This window comes from Clupea harengus, chromosome 13 (assembly GCF_900700415.2).
Source record: "Clupea harengus chromosome 13, Ch_v2.0.2, whole genome shotgun sequence".
Lineage (NCBI taxonomy): Eukaryota > Metazoa > Chordata > Actinopteri > Clupeiformes > Clupeidae > Clupea > Clupea harengus.
Window position 1 is genome coordinate 1,919,586 of NC_045164.1, and position 16,586 is coordinate 1,936,171.

The 16,586-nt window shown below is 43.3% G+C and overlaps 1 protein-coding gene across 2 annotated transcripts in view; it reads left to right on the forward strand.

Annotated features, from left to right (window-relative positions):
• Window positions 1–16,586, forward strand: part of LOC105902252 (inactive phospholipase D5-like) — a 42,009-nt gene that overhangs the window by 3,980 nt on the left and 21,443 nt on the right. The window contains exon 1 of one of the 2 annotated variants that reach the window (XM_031578729.1): window positions 4,272–4,564. The exons of the other annotated variant lie outside the window; for it this stretch is intronic. Coding sequence (XP_031434589.1) covers window positions 4,559–4,564 — 6 coding nt within the window. The 5' untranslated portion in view covers window positions 4,272–4,558. Of the gene's footprint in view, window positions 1–4,271; window positions 4,565–16,586 lie in introns of those variants that run through there. 2 annotated transcript variants of the gene reach the window in all.

A 16,586-nucleotide genomic window follows, 5' to 3' on the forward strand; every position in this document is an offset into this window, starting at 1 on the left:
TCTTAATGATTGCTTGGCCTGTGAGAATGGCCGGCGGCAAGGATTACATCCTCACCACGGTAGCACCAGTGATTACACCACACCATCGTTATAGAGACAGAGGAGACAAGACCGGGCTGAGATGAGGAATGGTAGTCAGAGGCACATGTGATGAATGGCAGTTTCTGTACGCGTTCATATTTGTCATAACATGTTAGTGTAATAACACCTACCATTAATTTTACTGAGAGACAGCAGAGACTGCGCATAAATGTATGCATTTATTGCCATGCTGGTCTCTAAGGCATACACATAGAGCACATTGAAGACTAAGGGTGTTTTTCAAGGCTGCAGTTTAAGAACCTGCTTCATCTGTCTAGAACAACTATGTGAGTCGAGTGTGGGGGGGGGGGTAGAGAGAGAGAGAAATACAGTTGTGACCGACTAGGAAAGATAAGAAAGTGGTTTGGGAAATGTTCTTAGAGGCATGTGAAGCATTGCAGTCCACAAAGCGTATCTGTCTGGCAGTCAGATTATCAACATTTCACAGCTTATCATCTGTGGTGGATTTTAAATGTTTTAAATGTTTAATCTAAAATACAGCAACTTGGCAGCTATTCAGTTTGTTCACGGCAGATAAATGACAAGATAGCACTTGTCCATAACACAAGTCACATTACTGCTGACACAAACCCAATAACAATAGAAATTCAGATCCACAGTCAATGGTCCTTGTAATTATTAAAAAGCTTTGTATAATAGATACCAGGCTACTGTTCCACCACATGCAGGCATAAAGTGTGATATTACTTGACTCTGTGCCTTTCCTACCAGCTAAAACATGAGGCACACAAACGAGAGCTGTTCATTAATCATCAAAGGCTCTAGTGAACTGCATTCCTAATGGCTGTTGGCTGGCTTCCTCTAGTTCAGCTTAACAGAAGTATACAGCCTTTACTGTGGAGAAACTGCAGGTTGCGTCATTATAATATGGGGATATTTGTCTCAAGAGGGTTTTAAATTTCCAAGCCATGCTCTGGCCTTCATATCAAAGAGGAATGACTGTGAGCTGAATGAACTGGACTGTGAGGTTGTGCACTGATAAAATAACCTCCTCATCCTGTCTAGGGAGAACATGCTTTCTGGTAAATTGCACAGGGTGCATACCTTTAATGGCAAAGCTCTATCTGTTCCATCTTGTGCGCCATCTGTGAGATCATAGAGTGAAAATGAGGGGTCCAACTGTTATGCATCACAATTAACAGAATGTTGGCAGGCTAGTGTGAGTAAGTGAATAGATTCAAAGTGACTGCAAAGTTAGATTTTCCACACAGGCCTTTACAACAGTAAGTGTATAGTGTGCCTTGTTACTGGGGCTGCAGCAGGCATGTAGAATTGATGGACCTCCTGTGTATACCATCCATTTGTAAATTCAGCACGTTTGAGCCATTCATTTATTAATCCAGCACAATCAATTTGGTTTGTTTCCTCAGAGGATAGATTCAAATGGATGGATGTAGTAACAGGGAGCATACAACTCTGACAGTCTTCTTCTCTGCTGTTTACTAATGCAGGTGCTCATGTTCATCCTCTCTCGTTCATCCTCTCTCTCTCTCGCTCTCTCTCTCTCTCTCTCTTTTCCTGTATCTTTCTTTCTCCCTCCGCTCCGCCATGTCTCTTTCTTAGCCCCCCCTCTGTCTTTCCCTCTCTCTCTTTCTCCCTCTGCCCCCTCTCCATCTCCCTCTGCCCCCTCTCCATCTCCCTCTGCCCCCTCTCCATCTCCCTCTGCTCTCTCTCCATCTCCCTCTGCTCTCTCTCCATCTCCCTCTGCCCCCTCTCCATCTCCCTCTGCCCCCTCTCCATCTCCCTCTGCTCTCTCTCCATCTCCCTCTGCTCTCTCTCCATCTCCCTCTGCTCTCTCTCCATCTCCCTCTGCCCCCTCTCCATCTCTCTCTGCTCTCTCTCCATCTCTCTCTGCCCCCTCTCCATCTCCCTCTGCCCCCTCTTTATCTCCCTCTGCTCTCTCTCCATCTCTCTCTGATGATCATGGCTGTGATGTTCCTGGCCCTGGTCCTGAATGAGTAGTGTTTATTCCCCCTCTTATCTTCCACCATCTGCAGTCAGCTGTGTCTCTCATTAGATCTCATTGTGAGCAGCATAACCCACAAGCCCCCTGCTCTCACCCCACATGCACACACACACACACACACACACACACACGCCACACACACACACACGCACGCACGCACAGACCGCTGAGGGAGATCAGTGATAATAACTGGTCTGACGGCATACAATACTAAAAGAAAGTTTTATAGCTTTATATTGTCACTCTTTAGCACCATAGCTATAAAATGATTACTGCGGGGCAAGAGGTGTAAAGCCAGCAAAGGGTTATTGATGTGGGAACATTAAGAAATGACATTAATAAATTATGCTGGATGCTTCAGTGAGATTGTTACTTGCAGACTTCTTTGTCCCACCACCTTTCACCTATAAGCGAAAGAACAGTTGTGTTTTATTTGAGTACAAAACTATTAGGTAATCTACTGACCTGTCAGGAACTTTTAAAGTAGCAAAAGGCACAAAAACATTGATACATTTCATCATTGCTTTCAGTCCACACACAACAACAACTATATATTTTGCCTTTAGTGAGAAAATAGTGGCCAAATGCTGAATTAACATTAAAACAAACATGAATCTACCCCTCTTTTTCTGTGACTGATAATCATATAGCAGCCACAGAAAATGTCCTCAAAACAGGTTTACTACTGCATTCATCCTCTCTGTACTCCTCAACTTCTTCCTGTGGATTGGAGGAGAAAGTTGTGGAGTTGAAAAGTTTAGCTGAGAGCTCCCTCTACTGGAGAGATTGTGCTACTTTTCATTCATCACCCCTGCACTGGTTCCCTCACACTCAATCAGACTTAAAGACACACATAAACACAGAAACACACAGTACACACACACATACACACACTCAATGAGATTTAAGACACACATATACACAGAAACACACACCACAAACATATGCACCACACCACTCCCCTCCCCACTAGCTCAGCAGAAGCCTAATGCCTCTGATCAGCAGTGCTTATGAAATATTCACTCCAAAAGCATAGACATAACAGCCACCTGGTACACCGATGAGCTATCAGCCCTAAACACAGCACCGCAATTATGTGAACCGTCCAGGCCCCAATTTTGTGCTGGCTGTACTATTTAAAAGCGGGTGCCTCTCGTGCCATGTCGAGTAGTAGTTCCATTGAAATTCAAGGTCTCTCCTGTGCTCCACTGGCCAATGCATGAAACATGCGTGTCTCTCTTGACTGCGCAAACACACTGCAGCCTCGCAGTGGTGTGGAAGTGCACCTCGCTTCCGACAAGCAGGCGAGGAAAAAAAGGGAGGGACATGACGGTTTATTACGGATGTGTGGTCTCCTCTTAATTAAGTGCCACCGAGTAATGTTCGTATATTAGGCAGTCATCCACGAAAAAGCATTTAAATGTTTTCCCCCTTCTTGCCCTGCAGCTGAAATAATGCTGGTCATCAGCTTGTGTGTGTGTGTGTGTGTGTGTGTGTGTGTGTGTTTCTTCTATAGGTGTCTGGGCGGAGGGAGTAATCGCTGTGTGTGTGTAGTGCTGATTGTTGACACGGTGTACAGCACCGACTATGAGTCTCGTATTAAATTTCACATAGGGTTTTGAGGAGATATTTTCTACTGTGCCACACCTCGTCACCAGCGCCAGACCGCCTGCTGTCAGCACTGTTGTCCTAACGTGTGTGAAGTGATATTCAAATCCATGATACTCTGTACATGTATAAGACTATGTGTGTGTGTGTGTGTGTGTGTGTGTGTGTGTGAATGTATGTGTCTAGGTTGAAAGAGAGAGAAAGATAGTAACTGAGTGTGTGTGTCTGTGTGTGTGTATGAAAGAGAGAGAGAGAGAGAGAGAGGGAGAGAAAGACAGATTGTGACAAGATTACAAGGGAGAGAGAGCAGCTTGAAAAGTGTGTGTGTGAAAGAGAGAGATAGTTAGTGGCTGAGCAGGTGTGTCTGTGTGTGTGTGTGTGTGTGTTATGTAGCTTTTTTCTGTTGAGCTGAACTCAGATGCTGAGCATCGCCGTGGTGTCTGGCACAGAGGGAGGGGGCTGAGGACAGGCAAGCTTTGCATTGGACAGCAAGGGTAGGTGGGAGTGTCTCCACTACTGAGGCAGTGCTGACGAGAATGAAATTTCTCTCTCTCATTCTCTCTCTCTCTCTCTCTCTCTTGCTAACTCTTACTCACTCCCTCTCTTCCACAAAGGGGTGGAAAAAGGGAGAAAAGAGAGCGAGAGACTTGATAGCAGCATGCCAGGAATCAGTGGCTTCCTGTTTGAAAAGTGTGTGCGATGCCTTTCATCTGCCTCGAGCCTCGCAGTGCCTAAAGTGCAGCTGTCAAGTGAAACGAAGAAGTAGCCCTGTGAACAGACAGACAGGATAGACATGCCTCTCTCTCAGTAAAACACACTGAGGCAGAGACATAAAGGTGATCCAGTGGACTCACTACTCTAAACCACTGACAGAGATGCATCATGAAGGTGAGTTTCTCTCTCTCTCTCTCTAAAGTGTGTCCATATATGTTTCAGCTAGGAGCATCTCAGAATGTGGTTTTCTCCTGTCATGTGCTATCACTGCAGGCAAGCGGAGCTGACATTTCACTGCACTGTGCTGCTCCCTCTGCTCTTGGTTCACTGATTTTCCTCTCCTCTTGTGAATGTGAGTTTCTCACACACTCACTCACTCACTCACAGAGGCGAAACAGGTTGATTTGTGAGTCACTGAGAGATCTCACTATTGCCAGTCAATGGAGTTGGACTGCAGCTCATCCCTGTGGTTAGGGCTTGTTATTATATTTCACAGTTGACTTGAGTCTGGGTAGAGAGGGAAAAAGGGAATGTTGTTTCATGCTGCTGCTGATGATGATGATAGTGCTGCTGCTTATGGTGGATGTGCCTTTTCCCTGGGTGTTGGTTGAATTATGGGATGTATTTTGCACCTTGCAAGTGAGAAATGTATTTGTGAGGGCACAATTCCTGGCTTATTCTATGATCATTTCTCGGCAGTCTGAGCACTTTGTCTTTGTCTCCCTCTTCATTGCAAACCATATTAAATAGAGTAAAACAATGTATTTTGTAGACTTAGACCTTTAGATAAAAGTAGACTTTTATCAACAAAACAACAAAAATGCTTTAGCACAGATAGTCTTCTTCAGCACATCTGCAGATCATTTATCTGGTTGTCAAGTTCCACCGTCTCCACCACCATAGCTGGCATTTAAAGGCCAGCTATGGAGTTTCTGCTCTAGGAGAGAACAATGCTGTTAATAATGTTCAAGTCAGGACTCCGGAAAAGTCAGGACAGGATAGTGTGGCTCATTAATAGGTTTCTCATTTTCCGGCAGTCTGAATGCTGTCTTTACATAACCTTCACCAAAAACCAAATTAAGTCAAGTAAAGCATGGTCTAATTCAGATTTAATGCCCTTTAATCCAGAAAGCAAAATACTTTTGCACATCTGCATTTCATTAATCCGGTTGTCAATTTCCACCACAGTTACCACTTGAGATTCGAAACTGAAGTGTTAATGCCAGCTGTGGAGCTTCAGCTGTAGGAGACTGTTTGCAAAGCTGTTTTCTGGGCCAGCCAGCAGTGCACACAGTAAAGATTTTCTTTCGGGTGCTCAGTGAGCAGGTCTCTGTGATGTCTCGGAGCTGTGATGCTGTACCTGGAGCCATCAGTGGCCCTGACAGTCGTCCTTCTCTTAGTGCAATCACTCCACTCTCAGCCAGTCCACTCAGACTGCTAACTATCAGCAGCCTGCCCACTCACTGTCGCTGTCTACGAGCAGAGTTGTATTGTAGAGTGTACCTACGCACACACACACACACTCGTGCGCACACACTGCCACAAAAATACACACACCCACACACACACACATAAATAGATAAACTCACAGAGAAAGTACACACACACTCACACACACACACACACACACAGACACAAAAAAATAAGCACAAACATAAAGGCACACATTCACTGGAGAGGAGTGACGGCAAACCTTCTTTCAAAGGCTTTGTCCAAATGCCGAGAGGTACATTTCGAACAGAGCCATTGGAAAGGCTTTGCATTGTAGCATTTAATAACATGATAATGTTTTCACAGCCGAGCCCGCAGCCCAATCAGTTACTCATGTGTTTGTCCTGCAGTCCCTAGCACCCCACTACTCAGTCCCCCTGTCTTACAACGCAGCAGTTTCTGTGCTGTTTGTTCTCCAGCATCTATTTGTCACTGAGTGGGATTTGTGCTAAAATGGTAATCACAGAGTTTTTTTTATCATGCAGTCCCGCTGTGTGAGAAGGTCCCTTGGCTAAAAATTGTCCTATTTGAATTTGGAACTTTGTAAACATCATGCATGCATTCCAGTCTGAAGCAAAGTCAATAATGATGTGCAGCCAAGTCAGGCATAGCATCCAAATGCGCAAAACTGTGTTGATTGTCCCAACAATACTCTGTGTTCTTTACATCTGTCCCTATGGAGATACCCTTGCAGCTGTCAATTTAACTGTATTTGTACTGCAGTATGTCCGCCCCGATAAGTAGGTCCTAAGATGTTTCTAGGTTAAACAACTCTTACATAAGAGCAACTGTGTTTCAGAGCTTAGATTTTTTGTATGACTAGTATGATTTACTTGCTCTCTTAAGTTTTCATTCAAAAAGTTGCGTAGTCATTAAAATACTTTCAGATCATTGAAGGATCCAACTTTTTGTGAATGCTGATTTTAATATTAGGGCCAACTTTATTTGTTAGTTAGTCACAAAGTGCTTTGAAAGCCAGGTGAAAAATGGCTACGGACACATGCCGAGACATATAACATGAAGTCCCTCTAACCTGGGTACCTCTAAACCCACTGAATAAACCAGGTTAAGTTACTTTTGCTCTCAACACATAGAACTCAACAGTATCCCCCAACCACACAAAGCAGCTTTGCTCTGACTGTGTATAGGGTCCCACAGTGGCTTTTTGGGGTCTGTGCAGGTCACAGGGACAAGTGGACACAATGGGTTCACATGTCAGTCACTGTCGGGCTTTCAGGGGTTGTCCTCTGCCAGACCAAATGGAGGAGCAAAGACTGCTTAGGAGCCCTGAGAGAGCCATACAGTGGGACAGACAGAGCTAATGCCCCCCCCCCCCCCACCCCCGCGCCTGCTTCTGAACCTTCACAGAACCACACCGACCCATTCATCACCCCCCCACAAACACAAACAGACACACACACACAACTAATTGGACAACACAAACGAGGGCCCATGTGAGATAATTCAATCTTAGGAACATACTGTATGTGCTTCAGGACTACGGAAGACGTAATGGGTTCCATTAATTTGCTGTCTATATTAAGGCTGCTTGTCTTCTGTATTGCTTCTTGGTAATCGTGTGGAATACTAATTGGACTGGCATGGTTTATTCTAAGATCTAACATGTATGGAAATAAGCTTTGAAAAGCCAAACCCTATCTTGTTTTTCAGTTTTCATTTTATGGGAAATCCATAAAAATTGTATCTTGCCCTAATTTAAAGACACGCTTTCATGATGACAAATTGTAAACAAACGAGCACAGATATTATAACAATGGAGTAGCTTGAAAAAAACCGCGAGCAGACATAGTTAGCCTGTATACCGAGAGTATAGAGTACAGTCTAAATTCATCCTCTGTAAATGTTGGAATTAACCGTCAGGCTTACCACACACCCATTCATCTGCAGAGAATAATTAATCAACTGTCAATTCTCATCTTGGCAGCTATAATTTCCGCCCATTGTGCCTGCCCTTTATTTAATTAGCCAACCAATTCATCCTTGCCATGAGGTTGCGAATGCGTTTTCAGATACACTACAGAATTTCGTTGCAGCTGACCAATTTTGGACAAGTTGATGTTTTTGAGGGCCTTTCCAATGTCTTGAATGGGAAATTTGATAAGGCCAGTGTAAGGTCAGCGTGTTTACACTTCCCTCCGATGCGCTTTTTCCCTCCCGTTCCTTTCATCCATCAGCCAGCTCATTATACCACGCGGCTGTCAGGATCAGCATTTCTGCTTCCCGCGCTGTTGTCACATCTGTGATGGTTGAAGGCTGCAGCATCAGTGAAAACGCCCCGGTTTGCCTCAGCTGACGGGGCAGACAGGTGCGGAGATGGGTTTCAGTGCCCCCCCCCCCCCCCCCCCCCTCACCGCCTAGCCACATATCGTGCCTTTGAGAGTTACATACATGCTGAAGAATATTGTGAAGAATAATAGTGTTTTTGATATACTGTCTAAGGAGTTGCAACTCATGTGAATTCCTCCCCCGTAAGAATGTATCACATTCACGCCACATTCATTAACACACAAATGGTCAGCAAGACCCTCCCTGTCTGATACTCACACCTTTCATATCTAGCCCATACTGTTCCCTTTCCTTACACCTTGAACCAGACCCCAGGCACACCCATTATGTTAAGTTATAATAACTTCCTATAACTGAAATGTAACTTGTATGCTATGAGAGAAGAGAAAGAACGTCATACGGAACACAGAGAGAACTTAGGTTCTGCTGTAGCTTTGCCGTGTGGAGACACCGACCACTACGTGAAGTGAGAAAACGGAGCAAGGAGTGATGCTGGGACATTGAGGAGACATTGCGACCTTTGAAGACAAGGCCAGCCTTTTAGACACTACACTATGGACCATATCTCCTAACCAGTTCTCCTTCTCTCTTTCCATCGTAGCCTGTTGTGTGTGCTTCTGGTCTGTTGCCTAGAATACAAAGAATAAACCGTCACCCTACCCCCTCAAACCGGCAATCCATCGAGTCCTTTGCTAAATTGTGCAACCGCAACTAACTTTTCAGCTAAAATAGAGGTCTGTTATTTTATAGTATAACAGTGGTGTTTTTACGTGAAATCTGTCGGAACACGCCAATCTTTCAGTTGTCGTTTCCACCTAGCTCCAACGATGTTTCAATGCCAAACACGAACGTCAATAGACAACTGTGGTCAGGGGGGCCATCACTAGGGGGATAAAAATAGGCCTCAGAGTATGTGTTCACACAAGCATTGCCCACAACTGGTTACACAAACGGCTTCTGGGCCAGGTTGGTGCGCAGTAGATCATTAAAGTTTTTATTGTTAGGATCTGACATGAATCAGCTTACAGCAATTGTATTTATTATGCGCATATAGGCCTACTTACATTCTGTTTATTCTCGTGCGGGAAACTGGAGGTTTTGCATTATCATGACCATTCAAAACATAAAATTCTGCCAATATCAATGACCTGATTAAACAGAAATACTAAAGAGACAAGAAGGCAAAGACACCAAAGTGATGTAACATTATTCTAGCGATTTCTTTCACTTAAAGAAATTTAGTAAACTGTAGTCTACCTTAAACTAATCATCACGCAGGGATAACACATTTTTAGTCATATATTAATGAAAGACCCCCCAATAGGCTTAGCGATGCCCCTGACGCCAAAGAAAGTGACAGAAGGCTTAGCATTTTCTGTTGCCTTAGGTATTTTTTCTTTTGTTCTCGAGTAAATATTGGCGGATGAGTCATTTTTAAAACGGACATCTATAACCAGCTGATTGCATTCCAGAGAGCACTGATTATGCATCTAGGGTCCTGCTTCATGATGAAGTCTTGTTTGAAACATTATTTGTATCATTGGCCTTGATGATAGCATTGTGGCTTGATAGCATTGTAGGTAGTAGCCTAAATGGTTCCAAATATCTACCTCCTTTGGGTTGAAACAAATAAGAGGATCAAATCTCCTACATTGTTGAGGCCATTTTCTATCTCCGACAGTGCAAATTTGGAGCTTGCTGATTCCACACAAAACTCTGGTGTTGACCAGACAGGGGATAGTGAAATGCCAGCAGCAATGTGATACCTACACAGATACGCTGACAAGCTAGAAACAGGAAGAGGAACATTTTACACAAATGGAAGTCTTAGCAGAATGAGCACGACTGGACAGCATCCATGCTGAAACAGCCCATTAAACTTACTCCCAAGGTAAAAAACTTTGGGGAAGCGTTTTGACAGCGACGTTCACACCCCACTGACTATATATATACTGTGTATATTCATGAAACTCTGGGACTGGTCTCCTCGGATCTGACATCCTCTTTCTCGTTCTGCACCACCGGTCCTCTTGCTTGATCTGTGCTCAGCTCTGCGCTTTGGGGGATCTGGGAGAGAGGAGGAGGATGGCATGGCAGCCTGGAGCAGTCTGGGGGCTCTCATGTTGGCTTAATGGAGCTTTAATTGACTTATTGATCAAAAGGGTCCTGGCCACGGTCGATGACCCATGCTCAGAGACCAGCACTGGTCTCCCAAGCTCCAGGCAGGCTCAGCGAGTGACCAACCTGCAGGACGGGTATCGATTCCAGCTCTCATATTCATTCCTACACTAGTTTTGACCCAATTCCAGTAACCCCTGGGATCTTTTAATCCTTGGACTTTATGCTTACGTTAAAAAAGTGAAAGAAAGGGGAAAGGTCTGAGAAAGGTTATCTTCTTTTAAAGCTAAAGAAGCCAATTCTGGCATAACATAATCTAATAACATAATAGGTTAACATAATCTAAATACCACCAAACAGATCCCTCTTTTCTCTGTGTGCAACTAACTGCACTGCACCATTCAGACCAAAATGATTAAAACACATGGTGATGAATCCTTGTAAACGATTCCTGACTGGCTGAGAGTTAGTGAGCACTGTGGTTAGAGATGCTTATTTCGAAATACTCTAATACTCTAAATAGAGAATGGTTGGATGCATATTCCAGAGAAACCCTATATTGGGGTTATGTTTCACTACAACACAAAAGGACAACAGAGTCAGGAAAGGGAAGGATGCCCAATTCTTTCAGATCAACTGGATAACTGGATTTTATTGCTACAATGCATACCCTTACATTGGTGACTGTTGACATGACCACCAAATACAAAAGAGTTACTGAATTAAGATTGATTGCAGAAGATTACTTGTTACTGATCAAAGAAATGGAAAATAGATTGAGACATGGTGTCATTAGAACCTAATAGGTTTAGACACAAGTCATCGCCCATGGTGTCTGGTACCAATATAGTTGTTTGCATTCATGAAAAACGTGTTTAGCACAGGATAATTGACAACAGCCTCACGAATGACACATGGTGCATGTCTGATAATTGGATCAATTCTGTGGAAAGAGCTAGGGTGGTCACTGATGGAATTGGAATTGTGTAATTACGTGTGCGTTTCATCCATTTTACTGAGGAGACTAAACTAACCTGAGGAAACGTGAGTTTGTATTTACCCAATCACATCAGCAGACACATCCTGGCAAAGGAAGATAAGTCACAAACTCATACAATATTGTCATCATATCTTAAACACATCTTACAACCACATAAAGCTTCCTCTAACCCGTCTGGCAAGAGGAGTGACTGATTACAGGCTTACCTTTAAACTCACGAAGGACGATATATTTACTGGTTACATGTTTGTATTGATATTGTAAATCAGTTCTCAGAACGAGAGCGGCGCTGACTGTCTGTGCAAATATGTCAGGCTGGATGAGGGAGGAGGATGAACAAGCCCAGTGGGGGCTCCAGACAATCACTACTAACCCTACTGCCTTTGTAGACGCAAATGATAGATGGCCACACAATCCCTCCCACTGATTAGAAGATGATGAGCAGTTTTGTGAAATGTCTTGGCTCATCATAGCCAGTGATTGTAACAGCGCCAGACATCTTCCCCCTCTCACTCTGTAATGCTTATCAGGAATATAGTGTGTTTTGTTTTCTAAAGAATCAACTAGTAGGTTCCAAAATTGTTTCCCTACTTCACCAAACTCCAGTTTACTAAGTCATGCATGTATTGTCATAGAGATAACTGAATTGTAATGGAAGTTAAATTGATTTTGTAAGTCACCCAATATAGCCTAGCTTTCCCACACCCCACCACAGACCACCAGCAATGCAGAATTCCAAAGTACCTTTGATGTTCCCTGTAGTTCCCTCCAGCATCTATCTGCTTTGAAGATAGAGCTTCTACTTCATTGACCGGCAGAGCAATGTAACCAGAGGGCTGATGAAAACTGAAATGCTTAGCATACATTCAGAACAGCATGTGTGCCTCTGTTCACCTGCTTCAGCTGCCACCACAGACCTATACCAGATGGCACCAGCCCTTGTCTGATACCATCTTTTATTATATCTGATGAAAGATGAGCTGACACGTACCATTGTTTTCAGCAGTCTAGATATGTCCACCAAATGTGGCTTGGTCATAACTCAGTTGCACTCACAGTGTATCTTTTGGCAAGCATTTTTATTCAAATGCATCCTTATAACTCCAGTAAATAAAAGTGATATGCCTGCTATGATGAGTTACATTTCTAATTTTGGCCCCAGAAAAGAGAATTACCTCATTTTGTTGTCTCATAAGTAAGCTTCAGCGAACACCTTACACGGGTGGATGTGAACATCTCACAGTGGTGGATGTGACCTCACATGGGTGGATGTGACCTCACAGTGGTGAATGTGACCTCACAGGGGTGGATGTGAACACCTCACAGGGGTGGATATGACCTCACAGGGGTGGATGCGAACACCTCACAGGGGTGGATATGACCTCACAGGGTTGGATCTGACCTCACAGGGGTGGATATGACCTCACAGGGGTGGATGCGAACACCTCACAGGGGTGGATATGACCTCACAGGGGTGGATATGACCTCACAGGGGTGGATGCGAACACCTCACAGGGGTGGATATGACCTCACAGGGGTGGATGCGAACACCTCACAGGGGTGGATGGTCCACCGACTTCAAGACCAAGAAAGCAATTACATTTCTCTTTAGAACTTTAAGCATTTAAACTTTAAATTTAAAATCCTCCTAAGAGAAAATAACTTTAAGCATTTAGAATCTTCAAAATAGAAAAGAACTTTAAGCATTTAAACTCTTCCGAAGAGAAAAAGATGTATCCAATCCTACCAGAGATAATTCTCTGACTGCAGACTGCCAGTAGGACTGAGAATGTGCCTGGACATTTGGGGGAAAAAAAGTCCTTGTTAATTCCACAGTGTTTCTCTTTGATACCATGAGCAAGAGCAGACCAGACTGTCACTCTGTTTGACAACAGCATTGTCCTGTGGCGGCAAACAGAACCTGAGGAAGGACTGGGCTAAATGTGATGCAAACATCACCTGCATGTGGAGAGTGTCAGTGCAGAGCTTCCCGAGACCATGACGAGAGACAGGAGCTGAGCAGGAACTGACCTTGTGTGACTCATTCACAGAAGCATAACACAAGCCGTGAGATTAAAAGGGACATTGCCTATGAATCCATCCCTTGTGATTCTGTAATACGACACAGTCATCTTTCACTGATAAACATCCGGAAGACTGCAGATGTTCATCATGTAATAGTACAAACCGCATCTCTGTTCATTTGCCAAGAAACCTAGCCGTGCTTTGATTGAATGATACATCACAAGATTAAACGGGGCACTGCGTATGCATCCATCCCTTGTAATTCTGTAATACAACACAGTCATATTTCACTGATAAACATCTGTAAGACTGCAGATTTTCACCATGTAATAGAACAAACTGCAGCTCCTATCCTTTGCCAAGAAACCTAGCTGTGCTTTTATTAAATGACACATCACCATGTCAAACTAAATAAGGTCAGGTTCTTATTGTTTTCCATCCTGAGCATCCATTATAGTTTGGTATCAGGGGGAATAAATAACACTCAAAAAGCCCCAGAGCTGACCTGGTGATGCAGTGGCTGCCGTATGTGAGCCATCATGGGCATCATTCCCAGAGAAAATCTCAGGCAGAGGCTTTGATGCCACTGTCTGTAGAGGATCATTTGTACCTGTCAAATTGACCAGCTTGATTGCTTTAAAAACGTTCCTCAGGAAACCAATTTAGCACAAATCCCCCAACCTTTAGAGAATCCACTGGCCACAGTGGTGTTTTATTACCAACCTTTTTAAGTGCCATTGGATGTGACCGCTTTCACTTGCCCTCGCTTTAACCAACACCATTCGAACTGAAATGTGGATATGAGGTGGACTGTAAACCTGGAATCCCATTAAAAGTATTCTTTCGTTCTTGCGTCGTATACTCTTTTGCAGATATTCTTTTTGCGTTCCCTGCAGTGTGTTGTGTCTGTAATAGTCTTTTCCAGGACATTGATAGACCATATGGTTTTATTTGACGTGAAAAATATCAGGCAGCTATCGTAGCTAATTGCATTTCTACCCAATCACTGTCTGAGAAGCACAGCTTGCCTCGGCACTCTCCTTGAAATCTCCCGTCGAGTCATTCCAAGACCTGCCTGCTGCAGCAGTGCATTTTTCAGTGAAGCCTTCATGAAAAGTGAACTGTTTGATTTAGCAGCTGAGTTCCAGTCCTCTGAAAGTGGAAAGGAACACACACACACACACACACATACACACACACACACACACACACACACACACACATACACACACACTGTCAGGGCCAAGGGTAGTGACGGATTTAACAAAATGAATGTGAGTGTGTGAATCAAGGCTAAGCCCATCTCTCAATGCTTTGGCAGCAGGATAACAAAGTGAAGAGAGGATGAAAGACTGTTGGCACACAGCTTTTTATGATTCACCATTCACAGCTATACATTTACAACTCAATTTCAAAACTCAAGTTTTATGATAGGCAGGGTTTGGGTATATACATCCTTGGTGTACCCATGTATAGAGGTGTCAAAATCTGCCATCATTCCTTTTTGTCACCTTCACCACATCAAAAGGTGAGATGTACTCTCCATAGTCTCTACTAAATTATTTATTTTGGATTAGGAACCATCTGGCGACGTCTGCCGGGACCACAAACAAACAGATTTGTATTGTTACTCTGTCATCTGTTTTATTTCTGAAAATTGGCTGCAAGAGGAATGTGATGTGGACTAACACCCCTCCGGCATTTCCATATCTATTTGAACTGCTATCAAAACTGCTGACCAGTGTTGCCAAATCCCTAACCGGTCCATCTCTCTGATTCTCAAAATAAAATACAAAACTTATTTCCTCAATTATTTCCTGAGCTTATAGTTATCAATCCATCATTTTTGATAGCCTGGACAGAATAGTCTATACACAATTTCAACTTGGGTGGCTTTCATCTCATGCAGACAAACTTGACTAACAGCACAAGTACCTAGTTATTTTTGAATGTTCCTGCTGCTGGAAGCATTTCATCTAAAGGGAATACAAACTTATGTTGTGTCTTTTTGACAGACTATGATGTACATTTGAAAGGGATACTTGGCCTAACTTAACACAGAGGTATTTGTCAGGGAAGATCCAACTGTATTTGGACACTCTAATACATAATTCAGAGGGTCCTGCAGTCCCTCCTGTCATCACCCTCCTATTGCAAAAAATGTGTCATGTTTTGTATCATGCTTTCATACTTCCACATACTTCTGTGCTCTTGAAATTAAAAAAATGTATAATTATGGAAATTCTACTCAAAATGAGCATTTGATCCTGATAGAACTGATGTTTTGCATATACTGGGACCACAGCACACCTCTGCTGGCCTAATATAAGATGTCATGAATATTTTGAGGTCTTCAAAGGTTCTGGGAGTTAATTGTGGTGTCTATCTTTGAAACAGCATTTTCTGAAGTTCAGAATCAGAATCCGAATCAGGTTTTATTGGCCAAGTAAGTTTGCACAAACAAGGAATTTGACTTGGTGAAGTAAAGTGGCTCTCAATGTGCTTACACAAAATATACATTACAACACAATACAAAACAAACAGTGCAACAGTGCAATGGTCTAAAAGTTGTAATAATCCTCAAGTTTGATACAAGCTATGGCTTCAAGTTACTCCAAAGCATCAAGTGTCAGAAACTATGGGACGTTGGTGGCCAATGGAGCTGTGCACTGGTTTGTGTTGACAAAGGTGGAATCTGTTCTTTAAAGTTTTCAGAGGTAGTATAAAGTTTGAATTTCACAGGGGTGGGCATCATTTTTAATGAGCACTGCTTGGAGAGGTATTCTTGTGCATGTGTGTGTGGGTTTGTGTTTTTTTTTTTTTTTTTTTCAATCAAAGATAATTGCTTTTGTAATGAGGTTCTATTGATTCTGGGCCCGTGCCTCAGACAAAGCTGGCACAGTCTCAAGCTTGGAGAGGCCAGCTTTCCAGTTCCGTGTACTCTTGTAAACAAATACTTCACACGTGCCGTGTGCTCTGCTGTGGCTGGCAGAGGTCATACATGATATCGTAGAAGATGTGTGTGTGCGTGTGTGTGTGTGTGTGTGTGCGCATGTGGGTGTGAAAGAGAGAAAGAAAGAAAGAAAGAAAGAAAGAAAGAGAATGCTCGATAGTCAATCTAGAATCTTGTCTGTTAGCTTTGCCTTCTTGGAGCAATTGGAGTGAACAGATGAGTTCCACTAATATACACCTCCTACATAAACCTCTTGCCTGAGAGTGTTTTACAGTTTAGGGCCTTGTTTGGATTGGAAATAG